Here is an 18,418-nt window from a genome sequence, read left to right on the forward strand (position 1 = left end):
TCCTAGTGTTTATAATAAAATCATCAATAAGAACTTTGAGAATTTAAAAATACGTCTAAGATTTTGCAACAATTTGTGCGGACTTTAATTGATAATTATACACTTCTTCTTTACATACGTTTAAATTTATTAGAATATTCGTGTAAACTATGAACATATGTTAAAAGTTTTTATTTTGACAATTTTGTAGACATAAATGTATTTGTATTAACACATGTTTGTGTTGCATTTCTATTCAACAAGCACGGAAAAAACTTCTACACACATATGTACGTGATTGTGTTTATGAGCTATTATTTCGTTTATAACGATATAATTCAAATTCTATTTAATGCTATATGAGAAAATATTGAGTGTAAATAATTTTCATGTTACTTGTTCCCAAATTCATTTGTAACACATGTGTTTCGAGAATATTCACGATTGTATTGTTTTGTTTGGCAGGTGAAGCTTTGTATACAATTGACACTCCGAAATTTTTGAACGAATTACAAGGAGCGTTCGTCGTGTCCACAGTGGCAAGAGCAACTCTTGCTAGTATGGATGCGTCTGAAGCGTTGGTAAGTACAACTCCTCTGTTAATATTGTAATCAGTGATAACAGTCGAAAAACGTAGGACCCACCACACTAAACATTCTCGCTCAAATTCCTTAAACTAAATCATGTTATAGTGAAGTTGTCAATGAAACACTTTCTAAGTAAAATGTGTGCCAAATTATAGGACGGTTTTGGAAAACTTTGCTAAAAGAAAATAATCACCAAAAGTAAATTATCCCTTGTAGATTTGTTCATATTAAATGACTTATGTCATATGTTAGGGTTATTAGTAAAATTTATTTTATCAAATAACAAAAAATATCGTGAGTCATATCTTAAAAAATTCGAATATACTAACCTCCAAGAGTAAACTAATAGAAGCCAAGAAAAGAAAGTCTCTGACAGTTCATAGCGGCGTTCCCATTACTTACGTATCAAAGGTTTTTTAGGTGCATTAATAGTGGCAATTTAATTAATGGTATAAGAGAGAGTGACCGTAGTTGGTAACAGTAGCACCAAAGTATGGGCTGCATTTTCCATCAGCATGTGGTAAGAAGCTTAATGCAACATTATATGAATATTAATGACATATTTATTTATGAAATATGAACTAAATTGTCTGAGTTATTTGTGAGAAAGTATCTTGGAAAAACTCACTCACCCAAAAAAAATACCCATCATATATTTTTTCAGCACTAATGAGTTGTTCCATATTGTAAGGTAATTAGTGAAATATTTATTCATGAAATATGGAAAAATTGCTTGGATTGGTTTTGATAAAGTCTTCGGAAAAACCTCACCTCAAGGGTAAACTGACCACCCTCAACCTTTCTCAGAAAAAATACTTCACAGTATTTGGTTGTTATTGAAAAATAGATTTCTGAAGTATAAATCAAATCGTTCTAGCCATTTCTGAGATAATGGCATTGTTTGTTTTCACCTTTCAGTAAACTACCCTTAGGGGTAGCAATAAAATCTGAAGAAGAAACTGGAGAATGACTTAGGAACCTTAAGTTTAAAATTTTGTCTTGATACGTTTGAAGAACGGTATTACCTCTAAGCAAATGATTATCAGGACGGAGGGATGAACAGATAGGCAAATGTCGAAAAATCACTTTTTAGGCCTCTATGGCTTGTGAAACGTGTATGTCTGTTGAAATCTCGAATTCTATTTTTTTCACAACCGTCATACTTTTTTCTCGCCTTTCGTCGCTAGAAAGTGAATATAGTTCACCACAAAGGAATATAGATTAGTATAAAAGAAATACATAACAGTAATAGACCAAGTTCGTAAGTTATTGAAATAGGATCATGCTCTCTTACATGTTATCTGTTTTACTGCTTTATTATCTACAGCTATTTCGAAAGTTATTTCTAATAGCCTCAAACTAATTAAAATGGAGATTGGAAGGAAGGGAAATAAAATTTAAATAGAGAAACATGCATTCATCCAAATGTTACACTGAACTATTCCTAGTACGAAATTGGAAACGTATATTTTTGCAGTAGTTTGTAAGAATATTATAATATCTTATGATATTTTTGTATGAAAATAGTCAAATAACCGTATCTACGAGCAAATATCTCAATCTAGTACTGCATTTACAAGTGGATATGGATATTTTCCCCTTTTACAACTTTGAAGAGAAAAGGAGAAGTATTTTAATTGGATATATATATATATATATATATATATATATATATATATATATATATATATATATATATATATATATATATATATATATATACATTATTCCAAAGTAGTGTGTTATTGTGTCTTTGTATACGAAATTGATATTTTTAGAACAATGTTACCACATTCCATTGAAGGAAAGCTTCTTGCTGCTTATAATGTCCCATGTATTTAAACTCCCCTTTTACTGTAATATTGAAGTCTTCTTAATATTATAAAACATTAGAGACTAATGTTGAGTTGATTTTGAGTTTAACGTCCCGTTCAGCAGCGAGGCTATATAAGATGTGAACCTACTGGTTAATGTGGGATCCGAACCACATGAGCTCCCACTGGGAATCGAGTAGAGACTAATGTACTACTACAGATACTACTACTACTACTACTACTACTACTACTACTAATAATAATAATAATAATAATAATAATAATAATAATAATAATAATTTCTTTTCAGGCTATGCCCGGTGTTGTGGCCTTTTTCACTGCCAATGATATCCCTGGATTCAACTCATTTACTCCAAAGTCGTTGAGCATTCATAGTCCATTGGGATTTACAGCAGAATATCAAGGAAACGAAGAGGTAATAGACTTGATTTTAGTGGAAATAAAACTGTTCTTGCCTTTAAGATATTTTGAATTACCTTCTGGTAACATAACTATACTTGTTTTATTTTATTCATTTATTTATTTTTCCTTCACTCTCAATATCTGGATAAAACTACTTGCTGGGTTATTTACACAAGTATTAAAACATTTATTATTAATTACATAGAATTTCGTTACTACTTTTGAACTAAACTTATCGTCACAACTTTGTACGACACTAGATGAAGCTTAATACTTAAAAATGAATATACTTGTATTTGCAAATGTATGCAAAGTTTCTTTACAAATATAATTATTATTTTCTATCCAAGTAACGAAATATATTGCCATTGGTTGAATTTTAGTGTTGTTCACTATTTTTCAACAAGGGTAATAAGTTGAAATGTCCAATTTGCCTCCGTAATTTTCAACCAACTAACAGGAAAAACAATCAATTGACAACAGTTTGTGACTTAATCACTGAAAATAAACATTGATAACACTGTTTATATAGTTCGACTGAATTTAACTAAATTTGTAACCGTAAATTGTAGTTGAATTAAAAGAGGAATTATTGAATGAAATCAACACTTTTCACTACATTAAAATGCTTGTGTCCTAAAGTTGCCTTCGCACAAAAAATCAATTGAACTACAAAGCAACGTTGAGTCGATCATTCTGGTTACTTGGGTAATTACTAAAGAATAACAAAACCAATATAGTTCTAATGGTGTGGATAACAATCTCTTTCAGGTGTTCTGTAGTGGAAATGTAGTCTATGCTGGTCAACCTTTAGGCTTAATAGTTGCAGAAACCTTAGATGCTGCTAAAAAAGCAGCAGCTGCAGTGAAAGTTGAATACACCAACATTCAAACGCCTGTATTGAATATTAAAGATGCAATTGCCGAAGAAAGCAGAGTAAAAACAAGGTTTCATGAAATCGTTGGAAATATGAAAGGTAAATTAAAATAAAATCATTAGGTTATCTGATTAGTAGACTTTGGAAATCAGAATGAGAATATCATTATGAAATACTTTTTACTTAAAGCTAACTATGGGTATTTTGCGCAAAAAGACCTTTATCATTACAACAATGAAACGAATTTTTTCTTAGATTTTTTTTCCAAATTTTGTATATTGATTGCCGTTTTTATATATAAGAAATAGTACGATTTTAAGTAAAGTGTGGGCAACTCTGATAGAATTACAGATTTTAAACAAAAGTGCATTTACGAAGAATTTGGTACAACAGATAAATAGTAACGTGAACGTTCTTCTTTCGAAATTAACCGTTTTGGATTATTTCGACCATTGCAAGCACCATGCACGTATAATATTATAATATTGCATCGTTCATTAAAAGGAAGATAAAAAGAACAGTGGATGTTTCTCTGATGTTTCTCATTGTAACCCAATAGAAATTTGAAAAGTAGTTACATAAGACTCTTAAATATTGATACCAAACTACTTACTGAACTCATTTCATTAAAATGTTAGTATTATTAAATATTAAAAAGATTATACAAATAAAAGCTATGAAAGGAGGTAGAACATAGAGAAGTACGGAATAAGAAATATATAAAATTTATGAAATGTCAGAGTGTTTGTTATTGTTCGGTGTATAACCACAAACATTTAGATTACAAACCTAACATCATTGTTTATGTAATAATGAAAATTTGAACAATTCTATCTAACGATAATCAGTGGGTTTTAATTTGTATGAAGAATTAATGATTTAGAAGATAAGTATATTGTATATATATTTTTATTTTCTTTTTAGCTGCAAAAACTAAAGCCACTCAAGTCCTAACTGGAGAGTTTGAAATAGGAAGTCAATTTCATTTCAACACTGAAACACAAAATTGTATTGCTGTGCCAATTGAAGATGGAATAGAGCTTCATAGTTCCACTCAGTGGATGGATGAAGTTCAAAATGCTGTGGCAAGATGTCTGAATATCAAAGAAAATTCGTAAGAGACCTGACTTTTAAAAATCTACTTCTGTATTTACAGTATATATAGACAGTTAAAACTGCCTATCTATATTACATCTACGTCATTCTGAACAAGTCACAAATTCCCTTAATCTGAGAATTTGCACGTTAAGGAATTGTACGTTGCGTTAAGGACAGGAATAGCGAAATGAAGTGTAGGAGTAAGAACATAAAATAAGATTAGAAGAACATAAAACGCACATTCCCATTAAGTAATATTGCCAGAATGAAATTAACAATGATTCAATAATTTTGAGACAGCTATAAATGGAAACAAATATTTTGCATCTAGTGACTTCTGCCAGGATGAAGAATATAAGCACTATTTACTGAACTTGTCTTCTATAGTAGTTTTACGTATAGAATTTAAATAAAATTAATTACAAATATTTGGAAGGAATGCGATTCTCTGAGTTCTACTTTAGGAAACTCTGAATGCGAATTATGTTGTTGTCTTTTGCCCAGATTGTCTCTCGAATGAATTTTTCAAAATCCGGGACGTAGCAAAATCGCTTTTTTGCATTTAGAAATGGTAGATTTATTTCGTTTTATGGAAATATTTAAACAACAAAGGAAAACGAAAGCAAATTAATTGTTATTAACTTGTACATATATTGCTCTTTTTTTTTTTACAATATTGGTAAGTTCCTGGAATCTAACTTGACGAAACGTAGCTTATAATTATTCTGAAACTATAATAAAGTTATTTTAAAGCATCATTGAAATTGTCTTTGAGTTAAATAAAGCTAGGTATCAATACCTCATTAAAAAATAGTAATTGTATTTTGATATAACTTTTCTCTTCTATCAGTTTGTTCTGCCACTCTAACAGCAGCAACGTTTATACATAATTTGATATAGGATTCCATCTGCGATTTTGTATAAAGTGTCGAATATTTTTAGGGAAATAGATACAAAATTTTAGCTAAATAAACAGGTGAAATTCCTAATTTCTAGTACTTTGTAACACTATATCACGCATCTTAGAAAAAGGAAATAGCTAAATAAATAACAACGCATATTTAATGTTCCTAATTCTAATATTTATTGTTATACATTTACAGGATTAATATGAGTGTGAAGCGACTGGGAGCTGCTTTTGGATGTAAAATTAGTAGAGCCAGTTTGGTTGCTTGCGCATCTGCCGTTGCTGCCTCAGCATTAAATCGACCTGTTCGACTTGCTCTACCACAGACAATAAATATGCAGGCAATTGGTAAACGTCATCCATACTACAATCAATATGAAGTGAGCATTTATTATTCCATTTTTAACCTTAGGTTTATGTGTATTATCTTTAATAATCAGGGATAATTTTGTTGGGATTTTAGACACATGTTGAAAAATACAGTAAGTTGTTAAATTACAGTACACATGGGAAACACGTAACAAGTCATTAGAATATCACCTAGTAAAAGAATACTTACTAGCTCCAGGCGTAAGCATACGGAACTTTATAGTTTCACTCTAGGTGTATGTGTGTGCGTATGTGGTACTTTATTTCCGGAAACTACTGGTTAGATTTAATCTAAATTTAGTAGGCAAGCAGAACAACGTCCAAGGAATAAATATTACTATGTTCTGTGGTTCAATTCGGCCACAGACAAGCTTGGCTTAGCTCGGCTCGACTTGTACGTGGCATATTATTTCTCGGTAACCATTGACAGAATCTAAACGAAATATGATGACAAGTAGCTCACTGTCTAAGGAATTAATATCGCTATATTTCATGGCCGAGCTTGGCCTGGGACAAACTATGCTCAGCCTGAATGTAGTACTTTGTTTCTGGGTAACAACTGTCTGGATTTGAATGAATTTGGTGGGCAAGTAACCTAAGTAACTCTGCCAGGAACAGGCTCCGCTGCACTTGTATGTTCTTTGTTTGTAGGTAACTACCGGCTGGATCTAAACCAAATTTGTTGAGCTTGAGGCCCATCATGTAGATAACAAAGATCGTGGTGGAATATTTGGTGGCCTAGCTCGTCAGGGACAATTTCTGTTTGGCTCGGCTTGGCCACAGACTTGAACGCCGGAAACTTTTGAGTTCGGATTGGCAGCTGTCCCAATCACTTGTTTAAATATTTTTATTTATTTATTATGCATGTATCTAATTATTTATTGTTGTTATTTGACTTGCTGTCATGTTTCTCTGGAAAACTTCAAGCATTTTACCATGGTTTCAAGGTTTTTCAAATCAAAGTAGATTGTTTCCTTGAATAAATGTGTATCTAGTCAAAATAAGTTGTTTCACTGTATAAATTCGTGTCTAGAATTATTGCTTAGATTTATTGTGTAGAGTACATTCTACTACAAATTACTAGGAAACGCATATGAGTGGCTAGGAAGAACATAATGGTATGCGCCACTCCAAGTGAAATTGAGTTATCAGGTGGAATGTGTTGGAATCGAACCAAAGAACGACATGTAGATAGTTTTATTTCGGAAATGTACCTCCAGATGTCAGGGGAAGCTTGTTCGATATATGCCCTAGCATTTTGTTACATGAAAATGTATAACATTTTTCCCGGTTTACTCGTAAGTTATAAAATGTTACATATCATTGTTATCCCTCAGGGCGCTCATATATCAAAATCCCTAATGAAATAATATCTACCATAATGCTAGTGTATGTATATGGTGTTATCCCATTATTCAAATATCGTCATAAACGTTCTGATGCTTGATATTTTTATTAGGTAGGAGTGTCTGAAACTGGTAAACTTGAATACGTATCAACTAAGTTGTATGATGAAGTAGGATGGACTGACAACGAGCCTACAATAACCCAAGCAAAGAGGTTATTTCAAAATATGTATGATGCCGCAAGTTGGGAAATTACTGGTTCTACTGTTCTTACAGACAAACCTCAAAATACACCATGCAGATCACCTGGTATGTTCATTTCTCGAAATTTTAGTTACTCCTTTGATGAAAGTTTTTAAAACACATTTGTTTTATATAACTGAAGAAGAATGATATATTTAGTGGTACTTCTCTAGAATGATAACGCTTAGATATTCTATAACGATGTCAAGACAGTAATTAAGATAATTATTTCAAGTTGAATTTTTGCACAAATGTTACGCATCAAACATTTCTGTTTAATACATTGTACTCATATTTAGTAAGATTATAGAATTACATACATATTTTCTTATTTATATAATGCAAGTGTAATAATAATAATAATAATAATAATAATAATAATAATAATAATAATAATAATAATAATAATAATAATAATAATAATAATAATAGTTTGCCGAATCTTCAATGTTCTAATTATTTTGCGTGTATTGCTGATATATCTTCCAGGTACGACAGAGGGTATTGCCAACATTGAGGTCATTATGGACCACGTGGCTGTTGCTCTCAATCTAGACCCAACTGATGTGAGGCTCGCTAATGTACTGACTACAACATCTGAGATGGTGGCTGGGCCTAGATACTCCCTCCGAGATGAAAGTCCAATCCCACAAATGATTGAACAGATAAAAACGTCATCAAATTATGATGCAAGAAAGGAGAGTATTGATGCATTCAATGCTGTACGTATCTACAGGCACTTAGTTATGTTATTTGCTTGTTAGAGGCTACATGCAAATTTGAGACTTAGATGAAAATTGATCTGCTTTGACAACTCTTCATTTCTTTTTACGGCGATGTTGTTGAATCCAAATAAATTGAGTTCGAATAGTCAAGAAAAATAAGTTTCCTCTCCTTTAACTACATTATTTGTAATTTTCCTAGCACATCGAATAATTTGACCTGAATTATTTTGTTGTTATATAGAGAATGACTTAAAATTCATACGATAAGAATTTGAATTAATAGATATGTATCTCTATTAACTTCTGCGCCTTATCATAGATATAATTCTAACAAACAAATATGCATGTATGCTTATGCTTTATTCAATACTCTCTCTCTCTCTCTCTCCCTTTAAAAAACAGTGTATCCATCTTCTATCAATTTAGTGTGAGTAAGGAGCCTTGAAATGAAAAGCTACTCTTTATGTTTATAATGTTATAAGAAATAAGAACATTTATATGGATGCTGAAAATAAATTTAGTGTAATATATTTGATCAATTTAATTGATTTTCTACAAAATATAAATGAAATCGTACGTAACGTTCTTTGAGTTTCGATAAGAAAGTTTCCCCACTAGTTTGATTCTACTGCTTATTTATAAATCTAAGGTCACTTAAGCTACTAGATTACAAGGATTATCAAGATGGAAGCTGGCTATGTTTATCGCTACGGCAGTAGTACATGAGTATGGATACCTCTAAAACCTCAATAAGCAAAACGTTCTTTTTCTTTTCTAGGCCAACCGCTGGAAGAAACGAGGAATTGCCTTGGTTCCAATTCGATATCCGCTGGACTATTCAGGGAATTACAGCTCTTTGGTATCCATCTTTCACGATGATGGCACAGTAGCAGTATCACATGGAGGAATTGAATTTGGACAAGGAACAAATACCAAAGTAAATATTTAAGTTTCTTCAAGATCCAGAAATACGTTAAACGTACTTTTAAAAAAATGAGATCTTGAACTCAAACCAAAGTTTGACCCAACTGACGCGAAGCTCATATTAAAATTTTACTTTGATAAATTACAAGAGTTGAAATATCTGAATTTTTTATCCATCTCGACCTATTCTATTGTCAGTTTGTTCGCTCAGACTTATTTTTGATTTTAAAAATCCAACCTTTTCAAATGCATTACTCTATCCCCAGTAAAAAAGGCTTCTTTTTATTTAAAGAAAATATACATAGTATGTATTAAACACTGATCTATTATATTTCCTTAGGTAGCTCAAGTTTGTGCCCATGCTCTTGGAATCCCACTGGATATGGTTAGCATCAAGCCCGCTTACAATTTTATATCACCAAATGGCTCCGTGTCATCGGGAAGCCTTACTGGTGATCTGTGCTCTTATGTAAGTATACAATTTACTTTACTTTGGAAATGTTAATATGAATGTTGCTAATCTTTCAAATATAAACTAATAAAACTATGTGGCATGAAGCTCTAAAAGTATTTTCTTTGTGAAACATGTTATGGAATAGTATTTACAGCATAATTATTTATGGTAATTGGTGTTCTTGAATAAGATATCTAAATACTTTGTTAAATCTTGATCTTAAACAATTTTTTTCAGGCTACTTTGAAATGTTGTGAAACACTATTGAGCCGAATCAACCCGATAAAAGAACAAATGGATAACCCTACCTGGCAAGAACTCATTCAAGAATGTTTCAATCAAGGAGTTGATCTCCATGCTGAATACACGTAAGCGATTATTTACATTTTATTAAAATTCATACTGATACATTTTAACTTATGGCGTATTATTTTTTTAATTTCTTTCAGAAAAACGTATTTTGTATGGTATTTTTCAAATTTACGTATGCATGTGTTAAATTATTCTTTTTTATGAATGCGTCAAGCATAGATGACAATTTCTAAAGATTGGATGGTAAGATTCAATGTTTTCTACGGATAAATTTTATTAGTAATAAGTAACTGGTCATGTATGTTCCCTTTTTGTAATTTGGAAATCAAACCAGAATTGACTTATTTGTGAATAAAATTCGTAAATTAAGATTTTTCTATTCACGACATTCAAATTAATGTTAACATATAAAATAAAACTAACATGAACAAATGAGTTAGGAGCGAAACGGAAACAAAATCTACATAAAAGGTTACATATAGCATTATACATAATATAAACGATTCTGTTAATCTTGCGTGTCCTAAGTCTATGGCCTATGGAACTCAAAGATCTAATTACAAAGGTTTTAAGACTTCTATCCTTAGCCATCTGGGTCCAGATTCTACTTTGTTTTCCTATTTCTGCGAGATCCATTCTAATATTCTCTTAATATATGCATCTAGGTTTCCCTAAAGGTTTTTCTTTCCTTCCTCTTTTTATAATTGGGTTTCCATTTAAACTTTTGAAAGGGTTCCTACTTTCTTCCATTCTGACTACACGAGCTGCCCACCTGATACTCCTAGACATAATGACCCAAGCAATGTTGGGCAAGCACTATAAATTATGCAGTTCCTCGTTATGAAGTTTGTACCATTTCACATTCCAATCCCTCTTGGGTCCAAATATTCGTCTCTTGATTATATTTTCAAATATTTTCAGTCTGAGTTATTCCTTCAAGGTAATCGACCATGTCTTGGAACCATACAACAGAACAGCCATAAATGTCGTTTTGTATATGTTAAGCTTCAATTTTTTAGCAGGATTTGCAAAGACAAATAAAAACATGAATTCCCAGCATTCAGTTGACATCTAAATCCTTTGTGGGCTTGGTCTGTCAACGTTCATCCCGATATCTCAATATCCACTTTGTCGAATGTATTACTTGATATTTTATGGTATTTTTAATTTGCAGTATTGTGGTTATTGTAAATTTCCATGTCTTTAGTTTCCTCTACTTTCCTTCTATACCCATGTTACTCCAGGCGTTTAATAATATATCTATACTTCATTCTATTCTCCTTCATATAATCTCATATCGTATCAGATTGAAATCATCATCGTCATAAGATACGACTGCTAAGTTCCATTCAACTCAAATCATAGGGGCCGCAGTGGCTCAGTGGTTTCTTCTCCTGATTTGTTATGTTGTACAATGTACTATTCATGTGAAATAAACCAAAGTGAAAAAAGTGGTAGAGCGTTCACCTCTGGTGCATGGGGTCCTGGGTTTGATCCCAGCCCACGCCAAGTGAACTTTGTGGTGGACAAACACCGTGTGCGTGGGTTTTCTCGGAATTCTCCTGTTTCCTCCCACTTCCTTCATTTCACCATTTCATTCATTTCTCATAATCACCCTGTCGTTTATTTTAGCCGGCATAATCGTGGGACGTAAAACTTGAATTTCATTTCATTTCAACTCAAATTGATGATGATGATGATGATGATGATCAACTCAAATTATGGTTGCTATCTTTAGTTGTACTTTACTGTATTCCAGAGCAAAGTTGAATAACAATGACGAAAACGCCAATTGATTCAAGCCACTCACGACGTGAATTCACGTAGACAAGTACTTCCCTCCTTGGACTTTACTTAGGGTTCATTTAAATATATCTTAAGTAATATATCATCTATCTTTTCTGGTGTATCAAGTTCGGTAACAGTGCTGTACAATGCTGTAGGATTTTCTGAAATCAATAAATAATTTATATTTGCCCTAAGAGAAATAATTCTTATGAAAAATAATTAATTTGAACTGCAAATGCAATATTTAAAAATTCACCTAAATACTGTTTTTCCTTTTGTCTTTACTGTCATCATACAGTCCATTTCTAAGGTTCTCACAATATTCAATTTGAGTCTTTCTTGCTCTTTACTTTGGAAACCTGACCTCGAAGATCAGAATGAAAAAAGTAGTACTCTTACAAGTTTGCAGTATCGGATGTACAAGTTTGCAGATCAAAAAAATCGGATGTATGAGTATTCTATACTCTTATAGGTCCTATTTTACGTGTATCGTTGAGGATTGTTAAGTTCGCAATTTAACAATCAACAAAGGTGTTATCTTAGTTTGATGGGTTTGAGAGCGAAAGAGAGTTTCATAGGAATCAGCTTACCAAAATTTTGAATTTGTGATATTTCAATTTTATCCACTCAGTCTCCAATCATAATTTCCATTAGTAATTTAATTCAGAATTTATGTAAAAGAAAATTGTTGTTGTTTTCAATTCTAATGTTTAATAATTTTCGAATTTTCCTTAATCTCTTCTTCTGCAAACCTCGTAGGAAATACTTCCAAGTCTTACGTAGTTTGCATTTGAAGTAATAATGTAAATGTTTCTACTTGAGTTGATACACAGATACCTGATTGTTTTTCCGATGTCTAATTTTACAGATGAGTTGGTGGAAAGGGCACAATATTTAGAAACATCATGAATTTCTAAAAACGTTGGAAAATTAAATGTAAGGAACAATGTTGTTAAGCTTCCATTGTTACACATGTAAAGAGAATCATTGGAAAATGACTCTAAAATTATTTGTATTAATGTTCATGAATTCTGTTCAATGTGTTTAAGTAAATACATAATTTCATGTAATTTTACTTTAAGGTACTCAGCAAACAAAGACGTTGATGTCAAACCGTACGACATCTGGGGAGTAGCAGTTGTTGAAGTAGAAGTTGATATTCTAACAGGAGAACGCAACGTAAGAACCTTGTTTCTCAAACGCAAACAATGTGACTTTTTTTCCTTACAGCTGTAATTTGTACTTGGCTTAATAAGTCATTACAAAGCACCAAGGAAAAGCCTGTAAACAAATTTACGATAAACATAGGTTCATAAATTGCAGCAAAGTGATAAATTTTAATGGAAGGTGTATATAGTTTAACTCTTCATTCTATTTTAAATGTATTTCATTGACTCATTTTTGGAATTGATTAATGACTATTTGTTGAAAAAGGATTAGTTTGTAGGTTGGACTCTCAAGTTACGTTTAGTTTAAAGCAATATGAGACAGCTCTGGGGTACGCAGGAATTCGTCAAGAAGAACTTCAAGCTCCAAAGTTCATTATCATTTCAGGTATTTGTACACATCATGATATGGCAAATGTTTAATTCTGAATAATATTTTGCTCAATGAGGCTTATGACACGGAAACCTCTTGTGTACATCACTCTGGAAAAAGAATTAGTATTTAGAGTGAGATCTGAATCTTTACTCGAAAAATGAAAGTTTTCAGTATTACGTCCCACGATTACGCCGTGTACGCTAAAGAAGACGGATGATTAATGCAAATGAATGATTATGAAAAAAGTAGTGAATTAGAATATGGATAGAAACGGGAAAATCTCAAGAATATTTACGGACACGGTGTCCTCCATCACAGACCCACATGTCGTTCAATCGAACGAGGGACTCTTGACATCAGAAGTCAGCGCTCTACTACTACTAAGTCACTCTCCCCTGAGCTACTATTCAGCTTTATATTTGATGGTAGATTCACAATAGGAACCGAAATCTGGAGCACCTGTACAGAAGTATGGGCTTTAGGCGTCCACGAAGGGGCACTGTGAGAATTTCAGTCAATGCAAATACAGTCTCACCCAACAAATTTTTCTCTTACAGCTTTTTAAATTAATGGAGACTGGATTCCCGCCGAAATAATTTCCGATACTATGCATAACATTGTGATTGCGTTAACCACTTAGTCGAAAGTTCTGAATAAATAATGGTTTCCATCATTAGTCAAAATAGATTACTCTCAAACTAATATTGTATTAACTTTCCATAGTTTATCTTTTTCTCTCTGATTAACACATAGAGGATTTTTTTGTGAAGTAAATCAATATCATACCAAGGCATATATCTTGTCATTAAAGTTTTTAGAAAAGTCTGCTGTGTCTTGCTTGAAACTATTCTCAGATGTACAAGATTTGTTTAGTGATTTGTGGAGAATTACTATAATAAAAACGAATTGTAAATATCGTCTATGATTATCTTAATAAAGTTGAAAATAACATCTAATACAACCATTAGGTTCTGTATTCTCTCGCATCGTGTTGACTTTTCTTTTACTTACTGTTGAGATAATTTAGTTGCAACAACCTTTCATTAGGAAATATAAAAGTGAAACAAAATATATTCTAACGTTTTCTTGGAAATTTAAATTAATATGCACATTCAATATTTTTGTAGTTAATTCGTGCGGACTTGTTGGAGGATGTTGGAAGAAGCTTGAGTCCACTTGTTGATGTCGGTCAAGTTGAAGGAGGATTTATAATGGGAATGAGCTATTGGCTTAATGAGGAACTGATTTTCGATCCAGATACTGGAAGATTACTCACAAATAGATCATGGGTATGTTGCATGAAAAGATTACGACTATTATTGGTACATGTGCATGTAAATGTTATTCAATTTATATATTTCGTAATAAAAATGTGTTACGATTCAATGTATTGTTGGAGAAAATTTACGTATTTAATATATATATATATATATATATATATATATATATATATATATATATATATATATATAATCTGTATGTTTACTCACTAATTACAAAACGATATTTCATTCAGATAGAAGGTGTGTGTTTTAACTTAGAATAGCATTGGCTATTACTTGCACTATTTTGAGAAACTTGATATATTTAGAAATATGTTTGTTTGAGTAGAATATCATCGTAAAACATTTCTAAATAATTGTAGAAAATGACAGTGTTGATTATTTTCCTTTTATCTAGGAATACAAGCCATTTACTGCCAAGGACATTCCGCTAGATTATAGAGTGACTTTCTCGCAAAATACTATAAATCCGTATGGCGTTCTTGGATCTAAAGGTGAGAACTTATTTCTGGAAAAATAAATATGAACACTGGCAGTACATTTCGAAATTTACTGCGTGACAATGGGTATAAATCACGTTTGCAACCTATTCCTTAAATTTATCACCTACTTTTCTAAAAATAATACTAATGACAGAAAAACGTGAATTAATGTTTGTATTTAAAATATATTTTCGTGTGAACATTTGAAATTTGCTATATATTTTGGTGACCGGTGATAAATTAGGTCTCATTTAAAACATTTATGAAAGTTGAAACTTTCATTTTGATTTTCAATTTTGCATTGTTATTTTCACAATAATATTTATTTCAACCGTACGACAGGCATGTTTCGTTACTTTAGATATGAATACCACATAAACACTTTATATTATTGTTTGAGAGAAATGTGCACGTTATTTGCAGTATTTAATTGCTCATATTTCGGCTCTCTTCTGTGTGCTGTTCAAAAAATGCATAGCATAATTGAAACAAAATATACATTTGCGAAAGGAATACTATAATTGTAATTCAAGCATTTATTATAAAGACAATATATAAACATTTTTTTTGGGGGGGGCAAAATATCGGTCAATAGCTCGTTTTCAGTTAAGTATTGAGTTTAAATGAAACATCTAACTTCCAGATACAAATAAGTTGTTCACTTATTTCTATATGTTATTATTTTGTGTACGTAGCAACTGGTGAACCTTCACTTTGCATGGCAATTGTGGCATTCCTAGCTGTCAAGAATGCTTTGTATGCTGCAAGAAAAGATGCTGGAATTCCTGGCTGGTTTGCGATGAGTGAGTATTACATTAATATTATAATTCACTGATTAATTATTGTGATATATATACATAGTTGGGTTCTCTGAGCACCGAGGCCATATAAGACATGGATAATGAAAAATCGAAATTATATGACCTTTTACCGGATCCCGTACGCGGAAGGCGCATGCGCCAACGATATTATTACGAGTGAGCTTAATATACATTTCTATTCAGATTAATAGCATACAGAGTAGCAAAAAGCATGTTGTTTCTGGTTGCTATTGCTTAATGAAAGGCAACATTCAAACAATAAATATAATCGCTGTCAACAATAAAAATTATTATTTAAATATAAATATCTTAGATCATTGACAATTTAGTAATAACTTTAACTTATGTGTATCAATTTCAATAAAATTGCTGATAATTTGTTACTTTGATATTTTTATATGTTCTTGTGTGTGATTGATTACATTTTGTATGAGAACATAGAACGACCTAAAACTGAATTTCTCCTGTCAAATAAACTTTAATAAATAAGAAATGTGTATATTTTAATAAGCAATATGCTAAAAGTCGATTAATTCAAATACAATATTACGGAAAAGTAGTTACTTTCCTTGATCGTACTGTTGTAAATGTGAATCATCTACTGGTAGAAATGCGAGTTCTTTACACGGAAAGGATAAGGCTTAATGAGTGTAGAATTTGAATACTGTGAAAATTATTGTCTTTCCTCTTTTTGAAGCGTAACTTTCGAAACTGCTGCAATAAGTTTTCACTCATCTTTGATGAACAGTTTACCTAGTATATACCAACTTTTGCACATCCAACTTAAGGAAATCCTCACATTAGATAATTTCTGAATAAAATATCATAAATTTGTATATTATAGAAATTGCTCCCTTTCTCCCTTTAATGAAGAAATTATCGAAAGTATAGAAATTGACCAGTAAATTTTAAAACTATCCTTAAATGACGCGCATAGGTGTTGAAAAATATTCTAATTCTAATTTAAAATTTTACAGAGGCTCCAGCTACTCCTGAAAGGACATTCCTCTCGAGTTTGACTGACAGAAGCCAATTCTTAATTTAAGATTTCTTCTACTAAAGAGGCTGTAAAGCATCATGGATAGAAAAGAACAGGATTTCAAAACTGAAAAGTGATAATTAAGTTATTCGGTGTCGGTAAACGTTAAAATTCATTTTGTAAATTTATATATTGATGACTTGTTAACTATAATGATTATTTATCAAGAACGTTTTACTGATAGTTATATACAGGATTCATTAAACAAATACGTTTTTTGGTGATGGTTAACTGAAATTGGTAATAGTTAACTGAAATGTTGAATTTTGAACAATTGTTAATTTGAACATTCATTTAACAAAATTGAATTTTATGGTGATGGTTGACAGTAATAAATTGTAACTGAAGCATGAATAAATTGGAAATTAAAGAAAAGAAAAAACATTTGAATTATTATTGCAAGACAAGAATTCCCTAAGTTCCACTAACAATTTGTATTATAAACATTTATTTATGGAAAGATAAATAGAACAGTATATGAAGTGAAACCTGATTGAAAAAAAGAAAACACAAAATGCGAATCAGGGAAAACAAACATAGTAACGGAATAATTACAAGCGTCTGTAAATATTTATTGTAACATATTCTTCCCCCTCCTCTGCCGTTTTCACTGTTTTGTGGGATAGAACAATAATTGCAAAAGAACAAGCCCTTGAATATAAAGAAGTAGTGATAGAAAGTAGTCCTAGCTATGGTTTACATATACGCAAATAAACTTACGTACATCGCCAGATTTTGTTAGGAAGTTATTTCCACTAAGGATGTTCATGACCTCGAACACTCAGAAGGGGCCGCGGTGGCTCAGTGGTAGAATGATCACCTCTAGTGCTTGGGGTCCTGGGTTCAAACCCTGCTTCCTCCAAGTGAACTTTGTGGTGGACAAACACCGTGTGCGTGGGTTTTCTCGGGGTTCTCCCGTTTCCTCCCACTTTCTTCATTCCACCATTTCATTCATCACTCATCATCACCGTCTCCTTTAGCCTAACCGGCATAACCGTGGGAGGTAAAACTCGAAAATTTCATTTCATTTCATTTTCCGAACACTCAGAACTTCAAGAAAATGTGCTTAGAACATAAATCGTTCATCGTAAAAACAGTGGTACAATCCATTTGCATGCAAAACTAGGCGATAATTACCACAATAGTTATTTGAATGATCACCTATGCAAGGTCTAAGAGAGGAACTTTAGTTACAGAAAGAAACAAAATATCGATAGAATAGGACTAAAAGGACGAGGATTGACTGAAAAGTTTTGAGCCTTGAGGAATCTATAAGAAGTACAGATTTGGTAATACCTTTATTTTTCAACATAATCCCCTTGGACAGAAACACACTTGTTCCAGCGGTGCTGCAGTTCTCTTATCCCAGTAGAAAAAAATCCTTAGGTTGTGACCACAGAAATTC

The 18,418-nt window shown here is 31.9% G+C and overlaps 1 protein-coding gene across 1 annotated transcript in view; it reads left to right on the top strand.

The window, feature by feature from the left end:
- The window catches only part of LOC145687726 (uncharacterized), a 40,043-nt gene extending 22,675 nt beyond the window's left edge, over positions 1-17,368 (top strand). Inside the window, exons 12-26 of the mRNA XM_081761180.1 lie at positions 445-560; positions 2,691-2,816; positions 3,575-3,779; positions 4,605-4,794; positions 5,882-6,065; positions 7,514-7,709; positions 8,133-8,365; positions 9,147-9,305; positions 9,633-9,761; positions 9,984-10,114; positions 12,929-13,025; positions 14,516-14,677; positions 15,069-15,165; positions 15,849-15,956; positions 16,952-17,368. Of these exons, the coding sequence (XP_081617306.1) occupies positions 445-560; positions 2,691-2,816; positions 3,575-3,779; positions 4,605-4,794; positions 5,882-6,065; positions 7,514-7,709; positions 8,133-8,365; positions 9,147-9,305; positions 9,633-9,761; positions 9,984-10,114; positions 12,929-13,025; positions 14,516-14,677; positions 15,069-15,165; positions 15,849-15,956; positions 16,952-17,019 (2,201 nt within the window). The 3' untranslated portion in view covers positions 17,020-17,368. The remainder of the gene's footprint in view (positions 1-444; positions 561-2,690; positions 2,817-3,574; positions 3,780-4,604; positions 4,795-5,881; positions 6,066-7,513; positions 7,710-8,132; positions 8,366-9,146; positions 9,306-9,632; positions 9,762-9,983; positions 10,115-12,928; positions 13,026-14,515; positions 14,678-15,068; positions 15,166-15,848; positions 15,957-16,951) is intronic.
- The last annotated feature ends 1,050 nt before the right edge of the window (positions 17,369-18,418 follow it).

This window comes from Thermobia domestica, chromosome 6, assembly GCF_964235325.1.
Source record: "Thermobia domestica chromosome 6, izTheDome1.hap1.1, whole genome shotgun sequence".
NCBI classification, from domain to species: domain Eukaryota; kingdom Metazoa; phylum Arthropoda; class Insecta; order Zygentoma; family Lepismatidae; genus Thermobia; species Thermobia domestica.